At 58.8% G+C, this 20,858-nt stretch overlaps 4 protein-coding genes across 15 annotated transcripts; 1 reads left to right on the forward strand and 3 right to left on the reverse strand.

Annotated features, from left to right (window-relative positions):
• Positions 1-1,129: 1,129 nt before the first annotated feature.
• On the reverse strand, positions 1,130-7,414 carry VSIG10L2 (V-set and immunoglobulin domain containing 10 like 2). The gene is given in 13 exon segments (XM_030022271.2): positions 1,130-2,211; positions 2,308-2,429; positions 2,505-2,529; positions 2,615-2,737; positions 3,045-3,336; positions 3,338-3,348; positions 3,445-3,744; positions 3,846-4,106; positions 4,407-4,688; positions 4,850-5,125; positions 5,734-6,018; positions 6,623-6,973; positions 7,072-7,414. Coding segments are annotated over 13 exon segments (2,481 nt in total). The 5' UTR covers positions 7,148-7,414; the 3' UTR covers positions 1,130-2,134.
• Positions 7,415-8,323: 909 nt separating this feature from the next.
• Positions 8,324-14,459, reverse strand: DDX25 (DEAD-box helicase 25). Of its 9 annotated transcripts, none has more exons than XR_005932934.1 (12): positions 14,289-14,406; positions 14,153-14,188; positions 13,778-13,913; positions 13,594-13,686; positions 13,381-13,483; positions 12,560-12,674; positions 11,990-12,218; positions 11,340-11,577; positions 10,688-10,850; positions 10,336-10,524; positions 9,341-9,571; positions 8,324-9,017 (listed from the first exon to the last, which is right to left on the reverse strand). XR_005932934.1 is itself a non-coding variant. In XM_030021247.2 (11 exons), the coding sequence occupies exons 4-11, from the start codon at positions 13,656-13,658 to the stop codon at positions 8,956-8,958; spliced, it is 1,113 nt and encodes a 370-aa protein (XP_029877107.1). In that variant the 5' UTR covers positions 13,659-13,686; positions 13,778-13,913; positions 14,153-14,322; positions 14,408-14,459; the 3' UTR covers positions 8,324-8,955. The 9 variants fall into 9 exon arrangements, 7 of the variants coding, with proteins under 7 accessions (XP_029877107.1, XP_040981018.1, XP_040981017.1 ...); XR_005932933.1 differs by having other exon boundaries at positions 9,341-9,574; XM_030021247.2 differs by lacking the exon at positions 9,341-9,571 and adding an exon at positions 14,408-14,459 and having other exon boundaries at positions 11,990-12,167; positions 14,153-14,322.
• Positions 14,460-14,542: 83 nt separating this feature from the next.
• PUS3 (pseudouridine synthase 3) lies at positions 14,543-20,348 on the forward strand. 3 transcript variants are annotated; one of them, XM_030021239.2, is made up of 5 exons: positions 14,543-14,614; positions 17,085-17,518; positions 18,682-19,247; positions 19,619-19,809; positions 19,966-20,348. In XM_030021239.2, the coding sequence occupies exons 2-5, from the start codon at positions 17,132-17,134 to the stop codon at positions 20,277-20,279; spliced, it is 1,458 nt and encodes a 485-aa protein (XP_029877099.1). In that variant the 5' UTR covers positions 14,543-14,614; positions 17,085-17,131; the 3' UTR covers positions 20,280-20,348. The 3 variants fall into 3 exon arrangements, with proteins under 3 accessions (XP_029877099.1, XP_029877098.1, XP_029877100.1); XM_030021238.2 differs by lacking the exon at positions 14,543-14,614 and adding an exon at positions 15,506-15,736; XM_030021240.2 differs by lacking the exon at positions 14,543-14,614 and adding an exon at positions 16,034-16,572.
• Positions 14,939-20,853, reverse strand: HYLS1 (HYLS1 centriolar and ciliogenesis associated). 2 transcript variants are annotated; one of them, XM_030021251.2, is made up of 2 exons: positions 20,659-20,853; positions 14,939-16,013 (listed from the first exon to the last, which is right to left on the reverse strand). In XM_030021251.2, the coding sequence occupies exons 1-2, from the start codon at positions 20,851-20,853 to the stop codon at positions 15,159-15,161; spliced, it is 1,050 nt and encodes a 349-aa protein (XP_029877111.1). In that variant the 3' UTR covers positions 14,939-15,158. The 2 variants fall into 2 exon arrangements, with proteins under 2 accessions (XP_029877111.1, XP_029877112.1); XM_030021252.1 differs by lacking the exon at positions 20,659-20,853 and adding an exon at positions 18,892-18,984.
• Between the last annotated feature and the right edge of the window lie 5 nt (positions 20,854-20,858).

Consider the following 20,858-nt stretch of genomic DNA (forward strand, 5'->3'; position numbering starts at 1 on the left):
AAAATCTAGTTCAACTGCGCTTTTAACTCCTTGGTTCAAGGGAACACTAACGGCTTGAATAGCCTCTGAAATGAAACAAGTTGTGTTGAAGCAGCTCCCAGTGGCCCTGCGCGCTGCTGTAAGAAACCTGCCTGCCCCTCGGAAACAGCATGATGTAGGTGTTGCAACATTAACTGCAGGGTTTGGGGGTGGGGTTTTTTTTTTTCCTTTCCAAATTTAATCAGAGTAAATAAAACAAACCGGTGCTTGTAAAGCACTACCTCCCCCCAAAAAATTCAAGAGCGCATAACCCCAGAAATGAGGCGCATAAATTACAGTTACGGCCGCCCTGAGGCGACACATGTGCAGCCGCCTTTTCAGGGAGCGAGTATTTTTCTAGCCAGCGCAGGCCGCCGGGCTGGGAAGGGAGGAAGCGATGCCGGCCTGGCTGGAACTGCTGCAAACCCCTCGGGGAGCAAAGGCGCTACAGGTGCAGCAAGCCGCTTTGTGAGCGGTGGGGTTTTAGGGAGCGATTTCTGTTTGAGGAAGAAGCTCTTCCAATCTGCTTTGGTAGCAGCATCTCTCTGTGGGCTGTTTTAAGTGTTGCGGTGGGTTGGGGTTTTTTTTCCTTTTATTGTATTATTTATAAATATATTGTTTTTTGTTTTTTGTTTTTTTAGGGTTGTGTGTCCTCCCAGCCAGAGCTGCCTAATTCTGAAACTCCCTGCAAACCTGCTGCTGCCACCCTGCACCTCACACTGTGAAACCCGTGGGCTTCGACTGCCACCTACCCCAGAGCCGCCGCAAATCCCCGCTCCTCCCTCTTCATTTATCTCCTCCTCTCCTAAAGTCGGCCTACTCTGTCTGCTCCTTGCAGCTTGGCTTCACCCTCACTGGATTTTTTTTCCTTTGCAAGACCTGCTGCATGGCTTTCCCTGGTTTCTGAAGGAGATTGGCAGGCGAGTGGTCGTGTTTTACCTCTGGCTGCTTGGTTTTCCCCAAATGCTGAGATTCAACCACATTTTTAAACAACCTCGCTTAAATCAGACCCTGCACGTGCCCACCTTTATCATGGTTGTGTCGTATAAAGACACTATATTTTCCCAAGAAGCTGTAATATTCCTTTGAAAATTTTATGTATTTTGAAACGATGCTGATTTTGCAGGGGGTTGGGGTAGGGTGGTTATTTTGGGGGGTGGTTTGATAGAGAGTGTGATGCTGCTTTAATGGCAGGAGAGGGGATTGATACTCCACGAGCACTGAAGTGAGGTTGGTTCTCATCACTCGATACTTCCCAACAGGTTATTAACCAAATACAGGAGAAAATGGCCAGAGATGCTCTCGTTTATCACGCACACAAGAAGACGAAGGCCAGGGAAAGCTGGGGACCGCTTGGCCCTTTCCTTGGCCCCCGCCTCCCTCACTGCTTGCACCAACATGGGGAAAAACCATCACTAATCGCTATTTTTAACATCCTGCAGTTTGGCCTGAAAATGGGGAGTTTGGGGTGAAGACGAGGACTCCTTCCCCACCCCACCACAGCTTTGTCCTTTCTTAGCACCGCATAAAATTCAGCATGGTCCCAAAACAGCATCCACGACCACAGCCGACGCAAGCCCTTGGGCTGAGAGCGGAGCTTTGGCCCTTGGGTTTTTTCCCCATCAGTGAGAAAATATTTATTTTAGCCTAAAAGTTTATTTTAGCTCCAGAAGTAACTGAAGTCTCGAAGCTGAGCTGGAGGGGCTATTGCCAGGTGCCAGCAGGCTCATCCTCATGCTTGGGCTGTGCTGCTTTTTATAGCCATGGGTAAAACCTGGTGTGAGCTTTTTGGCGAAGCCTCCCACATTTCTTACTGCCTGGGCTGTATCACGATTTCAACGGTCCTCCGTACTTTTTGGGGGTTAGAAAACCCTTTTTAAATATTTTAAAGAAGCAAACCCCCTTTGCCACCAGCCCCAAATTTTTGTGCCAGGTCTGGATCGCGGATATTTTTCCAGCTGCTGAGTTTTGACTTCGGCAGCACCGTAGGAGCTGAGGCTTGGGAGATGCATCCACCCTTCCCGTCTTTATTAATAGGAAGGAACAAGCGGGATGCGGCATGGGTGAGCGCCACGGTCCCGGGATGTGAAACAAGGGGAGAAAATGGAAACGGAGGTTATGGCGTCGCTGTCACGGTGATGGTGACGTTAACCGGCTGGTCGTCGGTGGTGTCCGGCGGTGCCGAGCGCGGCTCTGCAAGGGGTGGGAGAGCCCCTGGTGACGCCGGGTGGCTGCTGGGTCATTGGGGTGGATGGCTCAGCCTTCGTCTCGCCCCGTGGGTGCCGTTACCTGCTGCTGCGCCGGGGGCAGCCGGGTCTTCTGGTGCCGGTGCTGCTGCTCCGTCGTCCCTGCTTGCGGCTGTTTCGGCATCCTCTGGCACGCCGATGGGCTCCTGGGCACCGGGACCGGCCCTGGGGGAGGGCAGGTGGGGGTCTCACCGGCGCTGGGGTGTGGGAGCAATGGCCCGAGGGCGTTTGGGCACTCACGTGCGGAAGAGCAGGTCGTGCAGCCCTGGGGACAGACAGACGGATGTGAGGTGCGGGCACCTGGGGTCTGGCCGTGGCCCCCACTGAGGCCCCCTGACCCCAGCACTCACGTGGGAGGGCGTCCCGGTGGCGGGTGACGCAGCGCACGGCTAGGAACGATGCCATGGTGGCCACCACCATCCCTACCGCTGCTGCCCCCATCACTGCTGGGTAGGCCTCGAAGGGAGGCTCAGCTGGAAGAGAGCGGCTGCTGTCAGCCTGTCCCCCCTGCACCACCCCCCAGGGGTAATTAGGGTAACGAGGCACCCACGTGTGAGCTGTGCAGAGGGAGAGGAGGGAGTGTGGCAGGCACCAGCCACCCCCAGCCAGGGCCTGGCAGAGCCTGGAAAGGCAGAGGGAGGTGGGAGCCTGGGCCTGTTCACTCTGGAACCTACTGACGGTGGCTCACGCTTGGCTCCGCAGTTCCATCACGATGCAAATGTTGCCCTTCGCTCAAACCCTGCTCCACCCATACGGAGCAGCATCCCCTGCCCACTTCACCTGGCGTCTGCACCTCGGAGGGGTGCCCGGCTGTCCGGTGGTTGACGGCCAGGACGCGGAAGGCGTAGACCACAGCCGGGTCCAGCCCCCCCAGGCGCCGGTCACGGGAGTGGGGCTCGATGTCGCCAGCGGCAGTTTCCCAGGGGCCGGGCACACGGCGGGGGGGTTTCTTAGCTTGGCGCCGCTGCACCACGAAGCCGGTGAGGTTGCCGGTGCCCTGCGTCCGCCACTCCAGCCGCACCTCGGTGCGCGCCCGCGTGTACCGCAGCTTGCTGATGGTGACGTTGGGGGGGGGCCGGGTACCCTGCGGCGAGACGGCGCCCAGCGGGAGGGGGCTGACCCCCAAGCACCCCAAAAGCCCACCCCAGGGGACCCCCCCCCCACCCCTCCCAGGACTCACGGTCCACGCGGAGGCGGACGGGGAGGCTGGCGCTGCCCACGGCATTGGCCGCGGCACAGCGGTAGATCCCGCCGTCTCCCGGCCACTCGGCATCCCGGATGGTGAGGTTGACCCACGCTTCTCCCCGCTCTAACCAATACTTGGCCAACCCTGGCGTCACCTCCCGCTCCTTGGCATCGTACCAAGCTACGGCGGCACCGAGATCGGGGCCGCCGCCGCCGCGTTGCCGGCACGCCAACCGCGCCTCGCTGCCCTCCAGCACTGCCACCTCGCTCCTCTCTGCCTCGAGTTCGGGGACCTCTGCGTGGCAAGAAGCGGGGGGGGGGGGACGGACGGAGCTGGCGGGGACGCGCAGCACCGCTGCGGCACAGGGAGGGCACGTGGGGACGGATCCGGCTTACCCAGCCGCAGGCGGCACTCGGCGCCGGCGGCCCGTAGCGGGTGGGCAGCCGCGCAGACGAACTCCCGGCCCCCCAAGCTGCCGTCGGCGCTCAGCACCAGGACGGTGGCGGAGGGCGCGGGGTCTCCCAACGCCCGGCCCCCGCCGTCGTGCCAGCGCAGGGTGACCGGCGGCGTCCCCCCCTCCCACCGGCACCGCAGCATCACGTACTCGTCGCCCTTGGTGGCCGCTGCCGCGCAGGAGGGGCCGCCGGCCGGGACCCCTGCGGGATGGAGAGGCGTCAGGGCGGGATACCGTGACGCTGTGCCGAAGCGTTTCCCCCCCCCCACACACACACAAAAGGAGACACCCCCTGCTTTGCACCCCGGCTGTGCCGTGGGGACCCCAGTTCTGGAGCAAACTGAGGTTGTTGGAGGTCCCAGCCAAGGCAGCATCACCTTGGGGTGCCCATCCCACGGCTCGGTCGTGCCATGGGGGTCACCGTGGCTCCGCTGTGCCAAGGGCGGTGGGGGGGGTGTCAGGATTTTTTGGGGAGGGTGGAGGGGGACCCGTCCGCACTCACAGAGGGTGGTCCCGCAGGCAGCCCCCTGTGGCAGCGCGGGGTGGGAGGCCAGGCAGGAGAAGGAGCTGCCGTTCCTGGTGGCCGCACCTGGCTGGATGCTGGCAGCCATGGAAAAACTGCTCCCCATCATCCCCTCTTCCTCCTCCTCCTCCTCCTCCTCCTGGGGGCCCACCCAGCGCAGCCGTGCTGGGGGGAAGCCCCCCAGCCAGCGGCACCGCAGGGCCACATCCCGCAGGTCACCGGTGGCTACGGCGGAGCAGCTGGGGCTCCCGGCTGGTGGATCTGCAGGAGACCATCAGCGCTGGGGTAGGGTGGGAGGGGTTACCCCCCCCCCCCATGCCCAAATTGCCCCTCACACCCGTGTCCTCACCGGGGAGCTGCGTTGGTCCACCTTGCCCCGGGGGGGACGCACCAGGCCACCCCCCGTCCTGGGGGTTACTTACAGTAGACAGTGAGGACGATGGTGGCCTGGGTGCGGGTATGGAGATGGGTGTTTTCGGCCAGGCAGGTATAGGTGCCCGCCTGGGCGCGGGCGATGGCGGCGATGACGTAGGTCTGGCCGGTGTGGACCTGGGAACCGTTGTGGAGCCAGACGTAGCGGCTGGGGGGGTTGGAGGGAGCCAGGCAGCTCAGCACCACGTCCTCCCGCTCGCCCGCCGAGAAGCCCCCCTGCTCGGGGAAGAAGGGCTCCACGCTGATGGCCGGCTCATCGGGGCCGTCTGCGGTGACACGGAGACCCTTAGGCACCGGGATGTCCCTACAGAGGGGACGCAGCCCTCGCCGGAGCGTCTTCCCGCTGGTGGGAAACCAGGCTGTGAAGCCTCCTTAGAAAGGGTGCGCGATGGTGCTTGTGACCACACCATGATGGCCACGGAGGCAACGTGGTGGCATGGTGCTTGATGGCCATGGATGTGCCATGGTAGCAAGATGCATGGTGGCCTTGGACACACCTTGGTGACATGGTGGCCGTAGAGGTGGCATGATGTATGGTGGCCATGGACGCACCATAGTGGCATGGTGCTTGGTGGCCATGGCTGTGCCATGGTGCATGGTGGCCATAGACACACCTTGGCGCGTGGCACATGGTGGCCACTGACATGGCACGGTGGCCACGGAGGCATCACGCCTGTTGGCCGTGGCTGCACCATGATGGCCACAGAGGCCTCACGGTGGCCACGGACGTACCGTGGTAGCTATGGACGTACCATGGTGGCAGGGTGCTCGGTGGCCACGGTGGCATCTCCAGCCCTGAGGATGCTCCCACAGCCGGTGCCCAAGGCCCCCCACCCGCCCCGGCAAGGTGGGGCCAAGCCCCCGGAGCACTCACAGACGATGTCCAGGTAGACGGGCTCGCTGGTATGGTTGTTGACCTCGTTGTGCACGGTGCAGGCGTACCAGCCGGCGTGGCTGCGGTTGGCGGGCGTCAGGCGCAGCTCTGCCCCGGAGCCCCCCAGCCCTGCGGGGGACGCTGAGGGACCCCCCCGGGGCTCCCGGTGCTGCCAGGAGAAGCTCAGCGGCTCCGTTCCCTCCCGTACGGCGCACGTCAGGGCCACCGCCGCCCCCTCCGGCGCCACCGCCGCCGTCGGCCGCACGAAGGGCTTGGAAACGGGCACTGGGGGCACCCGGCTGTCAGCGGCCCCCGAAGCTGCCGGCCCCTTCCCCTCGTCCTGCCGGGAGCCCCCCAGATCCCTCCTGTCCCACCTGGGGGTGACCTTGCCAGCCCAGATGATTTATTGGCTAGCGAGGTGCTCTAGCGGCTAGCAGGATGGCTAGTGAGAGCATCTACAGGCTAGTGAGGGGAGCGTCCTGGCTGTGGGCACGGGGACTAGCTGGAGCAGCCGTGTATGGGCTAATGAGACCAGTTATGGGATGCCGGGTTGGCCAGGGCAAGGAGATGGGGATGGCCAGTGGGCTGCTATATCAACTAGTGGGGTGCTTTGCCGGCTAGTGGGGTGCTACAGTGGCTAGCGGGGCTCTATGTTGGCTAGTGGGGCTCTGTTCGCTAGTGGCACGCTTTATTGACTGGTGGGGCCCTTTGGTGGCTAGCGGGCCACTACCTCGGGCTAGTGGAGCTCTACGCTGGCTAGCGGCAATGCTTCGTTGACCGGTGGGGCCCTTCGTTGGCCAGTAGCGTGCTACGTCGGCCAGTGGAAGACTCTATTTGGCTAATGGGCGAGGTGACGCTTCACGGCAAGGCTGGCCGGCCGGCGGCTTACCCAGGACGCGCAGGAGGATGGCGGCGTAGCCGACGCGGAGCCGTCCCCGCTCCGGGAAGAGCCCCTGGCAGAGGAAGCGGCCCTGGGCGGCCGCCCGCAGCTCCCGCAGCTCCAGCGTCCCGTTGCGCAGGGTCACCCGGCCCAGCGTTCCTGCGCCGGGGGCCACCACCGCCTCCCCGCCCGAGCCCACCGCCACGGCCCTTGGCGGTCCCGAGCCCGTGAAACTCCAGAAGACCACCGCCGGCGCCGCCGATGCCGCTGCCGGCCCGCAGCTCAGCTCCACGGCCCGGCCCCGTACCCCCGTCACTGTCTGCTCCTTGTAAGCCACCTCCCCGGCTGCCAGCGGTTGACCTGGCCGAGAGGTGCGGGGAGTTGGTCAGGTCTCTGCTTGCCCCCCCTTCCCGGGAAAATCTGGGGGGAGGACGAGGATGGATGAGGTCTCTGCTCACCCCCCACCAGCGCCGGCAGCAGGCAGAGGATCCAGGGCCCCCTCCAACGCAGCGGCGATGCCCGGCTGCGCTCCATGGTGCCATGTCCCGCACCGAGCCCCGCGGCAGGACGCCGAAGCAGGGCTGCGCTCTCCGGCCCGACCTCCTCTCCGGTTACCCCTGGGTAATTAGGCCCGGCCCTGATTAACCGTTAATTATTTATAAACCTGCCTGCACGTGGGCAGGGAGCAGAACCCGATGCCGCTGCCTGCCTCAGCCCCTGCAATCTCAGGGCTGAGGCCAGGCGTGCTCATTGCAAGAGTGGCAGCATCACCTCCTCCCCCCCACCCACCCCAGGCAGGGGAAATTTATTCCTGTTAACCCCCCCCCCTTTTTTTTGGCTAAAAGAGAGGAAAATATGCTGCCAACAACCCCCCCCCCCAATCGAAAACGCGGGGTTTTGGAGCTGGGGGAAGCTGGGTGCTCGGCAGCGAGCAGGGTTTGATATTTCATCTCCCGCTCTCCGCGGCGCCCCGGCCCATCAAACATTCATGGGGGGGGGCGGCAACGCTGTAACGCAATGCCGGGGAGGGGGTGGGGGGGGGCTGGTGCACCCCATTGGGAGGATTTTGGGGTGCTGATGGTAAGGGGGGGACACAGGAGTCCACTGCATCCCATCCCCAAAGCCAGTATCCACCGAGGAAGGGCCTTGTCCGGAGCAAATCAAGCTTGGGAGGGTGGCAGGACGCAGCTTGGCAGCTGGAATTCCCCTCAAAATGGGGCATTTGCACAAAATTATCCCCAAATCTTTGTTGCTTTTATTTTCCGTGGGCCAGCGTCTTTCCCAGGGAGGACATTCACACCCCAGCCCCAGGGCCGGGGTACCCCTGCCGGGATGTGGGACCTTCATCAGGGCAGGGAAGCAGCTTGGGGCACTGGTAAAAAAAAAAACCAAAACAATATAAACACTCCCAAATAAAAAGATTTTCTGGCCCAGGGGTGCAGAATAAGGCCCAGGGGCTGTGAGGGAAGGCTTTAAAGCCTGCCTTATTCCAGCCAGTGTTGGGGGGGGGGGGTGTGTGTGTGGAATCTGGCAACACCTGTAGAGATGGGGTTTGGAAAGAAATTTGGAAAGCCGAAGGAGGGGAGCAGGGCGGTGCTGGCAGCCCCAGCAAACAACACCATTGTCAGCACTTTGACCTAATAAAAACTGTTCTGCGTGTAAAAGCGATAAATTCCAAGTGACTTTGGCAGAGGAAGAGCGACACCACCCTCAGAATTATTCTATTTTGTGAGAGATCAGCTTGGCGACAGCGAAGGGACAAACCCTTTGAGGACAAACACACCCCGGGGCTGGCGACAGTCACCGACGGGGGTCCAACCCCTCTCCCACCACCACTGCCGTGACCCCAAATGCTGGCATTCTGGGTCCCGGCGGGATTTGGGAGATTCATGCTGCCATCTAGCGAGACTGGGTTCTTATAACTCACTCCTTTCTCCTGATTTTTTTTTATTAAAGGTTTTTCTGAGAAACACTGCACACTGCCTGGAGATGAGCAGCGGATTTTTTTGGCCAGTTACCGGATTTTTTTACCTGTTTTCTGACCCCTCCGCGTGCCCCTAGACCTGTTTTTGAGGAGTGTTACCCTGCGTTAAGCCCCTCGGGGGATTCCTCAAGCCCCGCAAAGTCATGGCTGTGAAAACCTCAGAGAGATAACGAGGAACAAAACCAGGGACAACAACCGCTGGGTCTGAGGGTTCCCCCCCAGCCTTCTTCCTAAAACGTCACAACAAAACCAAACAGCTTTAGGAAGCTGTAAGAGAACTGGGAGCTTTTCCCCTGTAACTTTTCCTTCCGTTTTGAACCAAAACTCATATCTGGGGGAGCAAATCCCCACTCCTCACTCAGTTTTCAAGCTTCTCAAGCTCATCCATGTCGTCTGGGTCCAGCTGCTTGATCTTGGTCTCTGTAGGAAGGAAAAAACCCAATTGTCAGTGCTTGGTGCAACCGGGGTGAAAAGAGAGCCCAGTCACCCCACGAGCTGGTGTTCGCACTGCTTGCACACACACGCACAGGCTGCAAAGCTTCCCGAAATGCTCAGCCTAGTATTTATTCCCGGTCCGTGGCCTTCAAGCGATAGTTGAGCAAATGCGGAGAAAACAGTGTAAACTGGATGAAGGGCAGCGGCTGAGACGAGGCTGCTCAGAAAGCAAGAGGCAGCCCAAGCAAGAAGCAGCAGCAGTGAGGCAGGTTAGGTTTTTCGGACATGCTCCCGCTTTCTGTTCCCACCTCCAAAGCGATGCGGGAGGGGGAAGGTCCATTATCCTCCTCAGGCAGCCCCGGCCCTCGAATTGCAACGTCATGGCGTTAAAAAGGAAAAGTCAGGTCGCTGGGAGTTCATCCGCTCAGATTTTCAGCCCTTGGAAATCCCACACTGGGCTCCTTTGGCTAATTCTGGCCGTGGCCGTGGCCGTGGTCGGGACTCGCCCACCTCCAGCTCATCACAGTTGCCCAATGCTTCTGCTGCTCAGGGGAGAAAAAAAAAAAAAAATATCTTTGCCAGACTATCTGGCTCATGTCTTCTCTGCCAGGTGTCTGCCACGGGCTCATTTGGTGTTTAAATTTAAAAGGGCAAGCTGCCAAGACAGTTGAGCAGCTCTGAGGACAAAGCTGAGGAAGGGAGGTGTTTTTCTGCAAGCCGAAAGGTTTTGATAACTTTCTTTTCCCTAAAAATCACGGGGAAAACAGGCACCGGGATTTTAAAAGCCACAGCTGCAGCCACGGCATCTTGCAAATCCCATGAAAAACCCTCTTGATGTTTACGAGTGACGATCGATTTGCGCTCAGGGAAGACCTGTGCCATTTCAGCTGCCGGCTTCTCTCCTACAGCCAGGGCTGAGCTAAACCGGGGCACCAGCTCCCCCGGGACAGGGATTTGCAGGGTAAAGGCAGATAAAATGCCTGAAGGAGGGAAAAAAGAAGAGGTGCTGAGGCATCCTGAGTGTTTGTAGCGTCCCTTGCAGGTCACGCACAACCTCCTAGGCTGTTTCTCTGAAAATTTGGCTGCTGGGATTAAAAAAAAAAACCCCAAACAAAAAAACCCCAACCCTAAAAGGGTGAGGGGGCTGAAAGGAAAGCTGCAGCTGTCGCCTGCACTGAGTGGGATGAGCCCCGGGAAGAAGAGCAGCCCAACAAGGTCCATTTGCAGATGGAAAACGAGCCAGAGGGGGATCACCTGTCCCAAACCCACCCCCCTGGAGAGGAGGAGACGCGCGGATACTCACGGAAATGCTCCTCTATCATCTGCACGAGCCCCACATTCTGGCTTTCCACCATGCTGAAGGCGACTCCCCTCTTGCCGAAGCGTCCCGTTCGCCCAATGCGGTGGAGGTAGGTCTCGAAATCCGGCTCGCTCCTCTGATTGGTGGGGAGGCTGAAGTTCACCACGATGGTGACCTGCTGGACGTCGATCCCTGAAAAAGGGAAGAAAGGGGCTGCAGAAAGAGATCACCTCGCCCTGCAGGTCGAGGAGGATCCGCTGCTCGAGCCCACGCTGCCACCAGCAGCAGCAGAGACCCCCGAAGCGCATTTCACGCCATCAGAAAAGCGAAGGGGCTTTGGATTTTCCGGGGCTACCTCTGGCGCAGACGTTGGTGGCGATGAGGACCTTCTCCTTCCCGTCACGAAAGCGCTGGATGACATCGGCCCGTTGGGCTACTGTCAGCTCCGCCGTCAGGATGGCCACCTGATGCCCGTCCTGGCTCATCTCCACCGACAGCCAGTCTGCGCTCCTCCGAGTCTAGACGCGTGGGGAGAGGCAGGCAGAGGTTTCGTAGCAGCTCCTGCTGTCGTTCCGCTTGCTCCCCGCCAACCCTTCACCGATATTTTCCCCCTCAACTTCCCGGGTCCCCTGCTCCTTTCAAAGGAGCTCCCGACACTTTTTAACACCTCAAAAGGCGGCAAAAACGATGCGCAGGAGCAAGAAGCCTCTATCAGGACACCCAGTGCAAAGGGCAAGGAAACACGGTGTGTTTTCCGTGCGCCGGTGACCATGGGAGCCCGGCAAAGGCGGTCCCAGCTGGTAGGGGAGATGCTTTTAAAGGCTGCCTCTGCCACAGGGCTGTCCTTTGAATGCTGGCAACGTGTTCCCCACCCCTCCCTGGGGCCCGCTCCTTGATTTTGAGGGCCTTGGGAGGAGCCCCCCACGTCCATACGGTAAAAGTGAATCGTTTCTCTTATCGCTGACTGCAAATGTGTCCATCTCCCCAGGCAGGCTGAGGTGCTCTACCTGGCAGAAGATCATAGCCTGGCCGATGGTGATGCTGCCGTAGATGTTGCAGAGGGCTCTGTACTTCTCCTCCCAGCTCCTGCACACGAAGAAGTACTGCCTGATGTTGCTCAGGGTGAGCTCTTCTTCGCGCAGCTTTATCATGATGGGGTTGGAAACGATTTGCATGGCGAACGCCCGCACAGTTTCCTTGAAGGTGGCCGAGAACAGCAGCATCTGGCAGCCCTTGGGTAAAGCCCTGGCGTGGAGAAAAAGGACTCGTCAGGCTAGGAGAGCGGCCTTGTACCCAGATGTACGCGTCAGAATTTAAAAAAAAAAAAAAAAAAAAAAAAGCTAATTTTGTTGTGTCGCCTTCAACAGAAAGGGAACCCAATCCAAGGGCTATAACAGCTCAACTGAAAGGTAAGCGAGACAGGAGTTGTCCTGTGTGTCTCACGGACGCAGTTTTATGGAAAGACAGATCCTGGGACTAAGCAGGTCAGAGCCTGCCGAATTGCAAAAGCCGATTCTCACAGCAGCAAGCCCCTTTGACATCACAGGGATGCCCTCCTTCGCTGCTGATTCAGCTCATTTGGTGACCGATTCCCTTGGAGCTGGGCAAAGAGGGGAAAAAACAGGGAAGCAGGATGCCAGCCATCAGGAAAACTCACCTCTGAATGCGAATGCTTTGACAGGAGAGGCCCTGAGTGTCAATCATGATGTCAGCCTCATCCAGCACGAACATGTTGATCTTCTTCAAGTCCACGACTCTCCGTTTGAAACACCAGTCCAGCATCGTCCCCGGGGTCCCGATGACGATCTGCTCCTGCAGCGTGGTGCCCTGCAGAACTGCCAGAGGGGGAATTGCATCCAAGCGCCTCCAAACACAACGTGTTTCTGCTGCTCGAGCGCATTTTTCCCTCGGTTATCTCAGATTCCAGCCTTTTGAGGGGGTCATGGCAAAGTGGAGTTTGAGGTGAAAACTGCAGGCAGGGCCGACGCTTCCCTACAGCCTGGTGGGGGTGGAAACCAGCCCCACGTGGGAAGGAGGGAGCCTGGAAGCAGCCAGCGATTGTGAAAAAGACTCCTTAGCAGGAGAGGGGAATACAGACGCTATTTTATTGGCCTTCACAGAGGTCTGCGCAGCCCCTGGTAGCTCAAGGCTCTAAAAGGGGATCCCTATACTCACTTAACGCTCCCGTTACAGTGCCAGTAGCTCTGCTCGGCAGGACCGGACTCACCTCGGTTTCCCCGGACAGCGTACATAACCGTGATGTCGGCGCAAAACCGCCCAATCTTCTCGATCACGTGCCCGATCTGCAGGGCCAGCTCATAGGTGGGAGCCAAGCAGAGGCACTTGAAGGGAGATAAGAGAGCTGTCAGATGAGAAACGCCTCGACTAAAAGCCAAGGGCGCTCCTGGAGATGGGATACACCGGGCAGACAACAAGGTATTTCGAAGGGGCGGAAAGAAGAGCCCACACCACTAAACTCCCTCAAAAGCGCAGGGGGATGGGGTAGTCGGTCATGTTTGGAGGTGAGGGAGCTGGGACTGCGACACAGCTTGAGGGAGGTAGGCAGAAAGAAGTCGCTGTAGCTGTTTGAGGGGGAAATTTCTCTCCTGAAGCATGGTGCGGTTCGTTTCTGCACCCGGCTTTAAAGCAATGGCTTAAATCCCCTCGTGCGCCTGAGACGAGCAACTTCAAACCACAGTAACCAGCTCGCAAAGCTGATTGTGCATGCAGAGAGGTGACTGGGACTCGTGGGGGCGTTTAAGGCACCAAAAAACCAGTAGCCTCTGCAGTTGCTTTTCACACTTTAAATTCCAGGATAGCTAAAGCCTGGCTTAATCAGCCGCTAGGAAGCAGAAGTACCTCCCTTTAGCGGGCAACACGCTTTCTGTCCTACCTGCTGCTGCGACGGCACCTGGGGGTTTCTCATCCCCCTCCAGCGGATAAAAATCATTCAGAGACAGGTAAAAAAAACCAGAGCTCTGCCCCCAGGCAGCGTCTCGAGGGCTTGGGAAAACCCCTCCTGCATCAGCTTTCCCTTTCCTGCATTACCTGCGGGTATTTCTCAGCGGCATTAACTCTGCTCAACATCGCCAAGACAAAAGCTGCCGTTTTCCCTGTCCCTGACTGGCTCTGGGCAATCAGATTTTGGGGCCTGCAAGGCAAAGGCTGCTTAGAGGCGCGCAAGGGTCCCTGGATTGGCGTCCCGGCGCCAGGGATGCCTCGAGGGAGCTGGGGCTCACCCGCCTGGCGTTAACTACTCACGGATACGCCAGCATGATGGGCAGAGCCGTCTCCTGGATTTTGGACGGTCTGTTGAAGCCCATCATGTAAATCCCCTGCAAGAGCTCCTTCTTCCTGTTAAAAAAAAAAAAAAAAAGGCATCAAAAAGGGCCCGTTTGACAAACGACGGCAGCTCTCCTGCTCCGCCAGCCCGCCGGCGACTCACAGGGGCAGCTCTTCGAAGGTTTTGACGGAGAAGAGCGGGGAGCTAGGGTCCTGCTGCAGGATCTCCACTCGGTGGCTAGACTCCACCAGGGACGTGCGGATCAGCTTGTTCAGCAGGGAGGTTTCCGCCGAGCCCGCTGGAAGAGGCAGAAACTCCTTAAAAAAGATGCCTTTTTACAAAAAATCTCTCCCCCTTCCCACCGATACAGGGGTCTCTGGCCACCCCTTCTCGTAGGGACCCTCGACGCCGCCAGGAGCTGTAGGTAACGAGCGAGCAGAGAGCGCGGCCCGCCGCGGAACCCCCCCCGCACCCAACTGCCCCGCTCCCTGCCTCAGTTTCCCCCGCCTGCTTCACGGCAAGGCCCCGAGGACCCACCTCTGTCCTCCTCCTCCTCCTCATCGCCGCCGCCTGCTGAGGAAGGACAAACAAGGCCGGGGGTACGTGAGGCGGTTTGAGGCCCAGGCCCGGGCCAGGGCCTCTCCCTCAGGCGGGGGCCGAGGCCTCCCCTTACCCCGGCGGCGCGGCGGGAGGTACAGCCCGGGGAGCTGCGGAAGGAGAGGCGGCCGTTACGGCGGGAAGGGGACGGGAGGAGGCCCCGGGGAGCGGGGGAAGGCCCGGCCCGGTCCCCACCCGCTCCCGCCAGCCGCCGCTGTCCCCCGCCTCCGCCATGACACCCGCCTCGGCTGCGGGCAGGAAGGGCGCTCGGGGCGGGCGGCGGGAAAGGGGCTGGGTCCTAGCGCCCCCTGGCGGCCGGGCGGACCGCCGCTTCCGGAGGCAGCACCGGACGGAGCGAGCGCTTCCGGGTCACCGGCCCCGGCCCCGGCAGCGGCCCCGTAGGTACGGCCGGCCTGGCCCGGGGGGGTGCGGGGGGCCGGGGGGGTGTCCCGGCGTGCGGGAGGAGCGGGGACCCCGTAGGGTGCCGGTGCTGTCGCCACGGGGTTTGGGGGGGGTCCCTAAGGGGGGACAGAGTCCCCCCCGTGGGGTGGGGGAGGGGCAGAGAGCCCCCTCAGTCCCTGCCGGAAAAGCAATATTCTTTTCGCTTCGTCCTAAAACTCGCTTTATTTTAAAAAACTGAGGTGAAATAAGGCAAGGGGAACCCAGTCGGGTGGTGCGGGGAGGGGGCTGTTAAGAGGCACTTCCAATTAACCCGCAGAACCTTAATGAATCTTTCCACGTGCTTTATTAGAGGGAGGTGCCGCCCGGGCGCCATCGGTAACACCTCCCGAGGACAACGGTCCGCGGTAATCGTGCCAAAAAAGCCGTTACCTCCCCGTCTCTCCCCATACTCAAGGATTCCCGCCGGCCGCTGGTTTTCGGTGCTCGCGCCCCGTCCCTCCTCATCCTCGCCTGGGACGCTGGAGCCGGGAGAAGCAGGGGAAAACTAGGAGGAGGTGTTTTTCCTGGGGAGGAGGCCGTTGGCCAGGTCCCAGCGCACCTCCCAGCGCAAGGCTGCTCGCTTCTTCTCGGTGGGGACGGCGTAAGCGTTGGGGACGGCGGGACGCCGCGGTTTGACCGGGAGCTCGGGCTGGCAGAGCATCTGCTCCCGGATGCCCCAGCGCAGTTCTTGTCGCCGATCCTCCCCCGGGATTCGAAATTTCTCCCATTCTCGTTTATATTCAAAATATTTGGCCACCGGGTCGGTTTTTCCCCGGTTACGTCCCAGCGGCTCAAACCGCGGAGGAATGAAGGATTTGGGTTGTCCTGCCGCAGCGGCGTACTGAGAAGCGGGAGAGCTCCGGCTCCTCAAATCCCCGAGGAGGGAGGAGAGACTCTCCCCACGGGGCCACCGGCGAGGGGATTCATCGAGGGAGCTGCTGCTCGTCTCGATTTCCCCCTCGGAGATGCTGTCCTCCGGACTCATCCTTCGCTGAAGCGTTTTCTGCCTCAGGCTCCAAACCTCGGCCTCGCTCTCCACCTCACTGGTCACCGACTCGTCGGAGACCTCCACTCCGCCGTCGGGTCTGTGCCTCAGCACTTTCCTTTTCATTACCAACCTCCTGGTTCCCCTCCGATCCTCTGAAAATGTAGGAAGGGACGGCTGCCCCCCCAAAACAAGGGAGTTCTCGGCGTAGGGATCGTCACGGGGACGTGCCCGCTCCTCGCCGTCTCCTTGCTGGCCGTACAGCCGGCCCAGGGCCAGCACGGCCACCGGCTGCTCCTCATCGTCCGGAGCGGCCCACCTATACCTGTCCGGTCCTGTCATCCCCTCCATGATTTCCGCCAAACCGGGTGGATTCTGGAAAAAAAAAAAACAAAAAAAAAAACAAAACCCAGAGTTAATTTCTTGTAGCATGTTCGAGCTGGCCAAAGACGTAAAGGGGGCTCCGACTCTCAACTTCTGGGGTTCAGGGGTGTTGATTTAGGTTGCGGTTAATCGGACGGGGGTCTGGGAGCCCTGGCCGTGCTGCTAAACGTCCTGCCGCCAGCAGAAGGCTCTTTCCCTGCAGCAAATGGAAAGGCAGCATGGCTATAAAGCCCCAAAGCCACCCCTGAGGCAACCCCTGCTTGAAAAGCAAGCTAAAATTAATTACGTGATACATAAAGTACTAACGGGATGACGGACAAACGCCGGGCAGAGGTATTAATGATTTTCCCCTGGTACCTCTTCTTTCAAAAACACCGTATCTAGTCGTGATTTAATCTAGGGACATCCAAGACGGTGTTTGACTTCCGCAGAGAAGGCGCAGCGCAGCACGTTTAGGTGCTTTTGGGCTGTTGTAGCCGAGTCCGGTTGTAGTAAACCTCAAGACCTGCAGCGAAAAGGGATCCAGCCACGGTTTCCACTCACGATGCAGGTTTGGGATGTCTTTACGCCACGAAGGGGGTTTGGAAGGAGAAAAAAAAAAAAAAAAGCAAGTTTGAACCGTGCCATTACGAAATGTTAGAGCAGATGGCGCGCCGAGATGAATGGCAGCTGTTAGCGGGCTGTCTGAAGTGTTGATGCTGGCTGAGCGCGGTGCGAAAATGGAAAGGGCTCTGTGACGGCTCCGCGCGGATAGCAAAAGGCTAGCCGGGAACGTGCTGCTGCCGCGCCTGGGCTGACGGAGCAGATCCCATCGTGCGGCAGCGGCTGGGGGAAGAGGAGTGATTAAAAAAGTGCAAAAAAAGAGACTTGAGTAAGATGAAGCTGTCTAAGCTAAGCCCCCTTGGCCCTTCCCATGCTCTGCTAGGAACACCAAGGTATTAAAAAAAAAAAAAAAAAAAAGAATTATTCTGCGGGTAACAATTATTTCATAGAGCGAGCCTATAGGTGTAATAAAAGTCAGGTAAAAACACTAAATGCCCCAATTTCCTTCTTTCTCTGCAGACCCCGAGGAGCTGCCAGCAACTAGTGAAGGCTCCGAGACAGCGGCTATGGCCGAGGAGAGCACATTTACCGGTCAGGAGCGACTCCTGAAGAGAGTGCAGGAGCTGGAAGAGGAGGTGAAGTGGCTGCAGGAGAAGCTCCGAGAGGACAAGGAGGGCGCCGGGAGAAGAGAGGCTCCTTCAGCCCCCAGGAAAGCCAAGAAACGCCAACAACGGCCGTTCGATTTCGGCGCCCACGGCCGCAGACACGTGGCACTGAAGATCGCCTACCTGGGCTGGGGCTACCAGGGGTTTGCCAGCCAGGAGAACACCAGCAACACCATCGAAGAGAAACTGTTTGAAGCCCTGAAGAAGACGCGGCTGGTAGATGACAGACAGACCTCCAACTACCACCGCTGTGGGCGGACGGACAAAGGAGTCAGCGCCTTTGGACAGGTCAGGATCCCACCCCCCAGGCTTTCTCGGATTTCGGGGCTCCTGTGTGGGATGGAGATCCCACAGCGACGAGCCCAGACAGCACAGGTTGGATTCATTGTTTAAAAGCTGACAGCTTTTAAATCTGAAAGTAAGCCTTGGCGAAGGCTTCCTGCATGTGGAATGAGGATTTTAGACCCTCAAAGTGTTTATTAGTGCTAAGTTTTTTCCCATATTAGTGCTAGGTTTTTTCCATATCAGTGCTACTTTTTTTTCCAGGGGCCTGTTTCGAGAGGATGAAATGCGGTTTAGGCTGCGGCTTCCCCAATAGCTCAGCGCTGGCAAAAAAAGGCAAGATGCCCTTTCCTTGGCAGGGCCCTCTCAGCTGATTTAACTCCCTAACCCCACAAAAAATTAAAAAAAAAATAATCCAAGAATCAGATAGCTTCCTGCAGAGCCAGGCAGCTGAATTCCTGCACAGAAGGGTCTGAGGGGAGTCGCAGCTAGCAGAAGGGAGCGTGGGAGTGGGAGCTGGCCCGCTCGGTGGGCACGGAGCCATCGGGCTGGCCGAGCCGCTGGGGAAAGCTCAGCCCTTCCTGTGCCGTGATGGCTTCGCTGCCGGGCCTGTCTCTCCTTCCCTCCCGGCTCAGGAAGGGGAGCTGGCTTAGCTTTTGCCTCGCTGGGGTGGTTTTGGCTCAGATGGGCTGTCTGCTCTCCTTCACAAGGCGAGCCACATGAAATAAGGGCACGGGCCACCTTTTCTTGCGCCGTTTAAAGCGTGCAGGCACCTGCGGCGTTAATTAACTTGTTCCCACACCAGGTTTCTCAGACAGCCAGGCTGTTACTGTGTTCAAGTCATCACCCCCAGCACAAAAAAAAAAAAAAAAAAAAAAGCACATTATATCCTAAAAACAGTGACTAAAGTTGAAGCCGTTTCGAGACCATGCTACGTAGGCAGTCTGCAACTTTCTCTGTTTTATTAAAGGAATCTGTAGCATCTGCTAGGAACCTTAGCAGAGGCACTTGCAGCTTTACCCGCAGGAAGGGGTGGTAAGATCGCCTGATTTAAGACACCTTCATCTGTAGGAGATCCTGAATTTATTTCGCAGCGGTGTAGGAAGACTTGGCTTGGCACGCCAAATACGCCCATCTGCAATCTAATCCTGGCTTTCCTCGTTTTGCAGGTGATTTCCCTAGATCTCCGCTCAAACCTGTCGGAGGGGAAGAAGCTAAATGGCCACGAGGGTGACTCAGAAGGCAGAAGCGAGGGGGAGGAGGAGCTCCGCTACACCCATATTCTGAACAGGGTGCTCCCGCCCGACATCCGGGTGCTGGCCTGGGCCCCCGTGGAGCCCGATTTCAGCGCCCGGTTCAGCTGTCTCAAGAGGACCTACCGCTACTTCTTCCCCTGCGCCGACCTTGACGTGGCCCTCATGCATGCCGCAGCCCAGAGGTACGTGGGGACCCACGATTTCCGTAACCTGTGTAAAATGGACGTCGCCAACGGGGTGGTCAACTTCCAGAGAACGATCCTCAGCGCTGGAGTGACATGGGTGGAGAGAGGAGGAGAAACCGGGCCGCAGGATCCCTTCCGTCTGTGCCAGTTTGAAGTGACGGGACAGGCGTTCCTCTACCACCAAGTCCGCTGCATGATGGCGATCCTCTTCCTCATCGGCCAGAAGATGGAGAGCCCGGAGATCATTGACGAGCTGCTGGATGTAGAGAAGAACCCCCAAAAACCGCAGTACAGGTACAGAGAGCTCGGCAAAACCTCCTGGACTGCTTCTCCAAAGCGATGGCTGCACATGAAGTGCCGCTGGCGAGCTGCTTCTCTGCCAGACTGTGAAGCAGTCTCTCACAATATGGAAGCAAGCTGCCAGTGGCCTCACTGGGAGGTATCCAAAAGGATCTCGTTTTTCTTGCTCTTGGACAAACTTTTGATGGCTTTAGCCCTTGGTATTTGGTTAAAACTAATTCAGTTCTTAGCAGAAAAAGGAGTTCTGAAAAAGACGGGGCTTTTTTTGGCAGAAAGGACAGGCTGATGTGCTGTTGCACGAGCCTTTTTTGTCACAGCGTTCCCCCTAGATGGTGGCAAGTAACGCCTTCTCTCTTCTTCCCTAGCATGGCCGTCGAGTTTCCCCTCGTCCTGTACGACTGCGAGTTCGAAAACCTTCAGTGGCTCTACGACCGAGAAGTGCAGGAGTTCAATGTTACCCACCTACAGCAGCTCTGGGCCAACCACGCAGTCAAAACTCAAGTGCTACGTAACATGTTAGGAGGGTTAGATGTTGCTCCCGTGGCTACTGGAAAAAGTAAGGGATGGTTTTGTTGCAATACCTTGGAATTATAGAGGGATGGGGGTAACTGGTTTAAAAAAAGAAAAAAACAAAAAACAAAAAACAAAGAAAGAAAGGGGTATTTAAATAGATTGCTCAGAAACCACTGGTATTTTATCAATCCTGTTGCAGGCCCGGGGAACAACACACCCATCCTCTGGGGAGATATGAAGCCTCCGCTCTGCAGCCAGGTCAGCGGCTTTGTGGAAGGCGTCAAAGCCCGCACCTACAAACCTTTACTGGCCCGCCCCAAGTGTGAGGGGCTGGAGGCCCGCATCCGCCACTTTGTGCGGAGGGGTCGCATCGCGACCCCCTGGGGCCTGGAGCTGGGGGGGGATGGAGACGAGCAGCCCCCCGAGACCAAGAGGAGCCACTGCAGCGATGCCCCGGGGAGCGGCCGTGCCACGGAGCAGCCACCCAAGCGGGTCTGTGTGGACCTTGAGTGATGGTGACGGGTCACCTCAGTGGGAGAAGGGCGGCTTGCTGCTTTCGTTGTTTGTTTTTTTTTAATTGGGGAAAAAAAAAGTTAAAAAAAAAAAAAAAAAAAGGAGTTTTCCAGTGCTATTTTTATAAATTTCAAGAAATCTTGTGGAGTGCTGCTGTGTCCTGGCCTGGGAGAGGATGGGGCAGGGTGGGGGTGTAGCCTCAGCCCCCTCAGAGCCGCTCACCTCGCTGTGTGGCAGCCCTGGGCTTGGGGGGGGGGGGGGGGGGGGGGGACGGGACGGGACGGGACGGGACGGGACGGGACACGGGGAATGCTGAGGCAGCCAGGGCCCACCCTCCTCCTCGGCCTACCCCCGGTACCTGACAGGGCCCCCCCGGTACCTGACAGGGCCCGGCTGCTCCCGTCCTCCCGCCGCGACCGTTACCGGCCGCTAACCGTCGCCGGCGTTTAAACAGCCCTCCCCCGAGGCCCGCCCTTCGCGGCGGCGCCATTGGGCGGCGGGGGTGTCGCTCGACTGGCTGCCCCCCTTCCGACTGGACGGGCGGGCTGAAGCACCGCCTCCGCGCCGCCGCCATTGGTC

The sequence above is a fragment of the Aquila chrysaetos genome, chromosome 8 (genome assembly GCF_900496995.4).
Source record: "Aquila chrysaetos chrysaetos chromosome 8, bAquChr1.4, whole genome shotgun sequence".
In the NCBI taxonomy this organism is placed as follows: Eukaryota; Metazoa; Chordata; class Aves; order Accipitriformes; family Accipitridae; genus Aquila; species Aquila chrysaetos.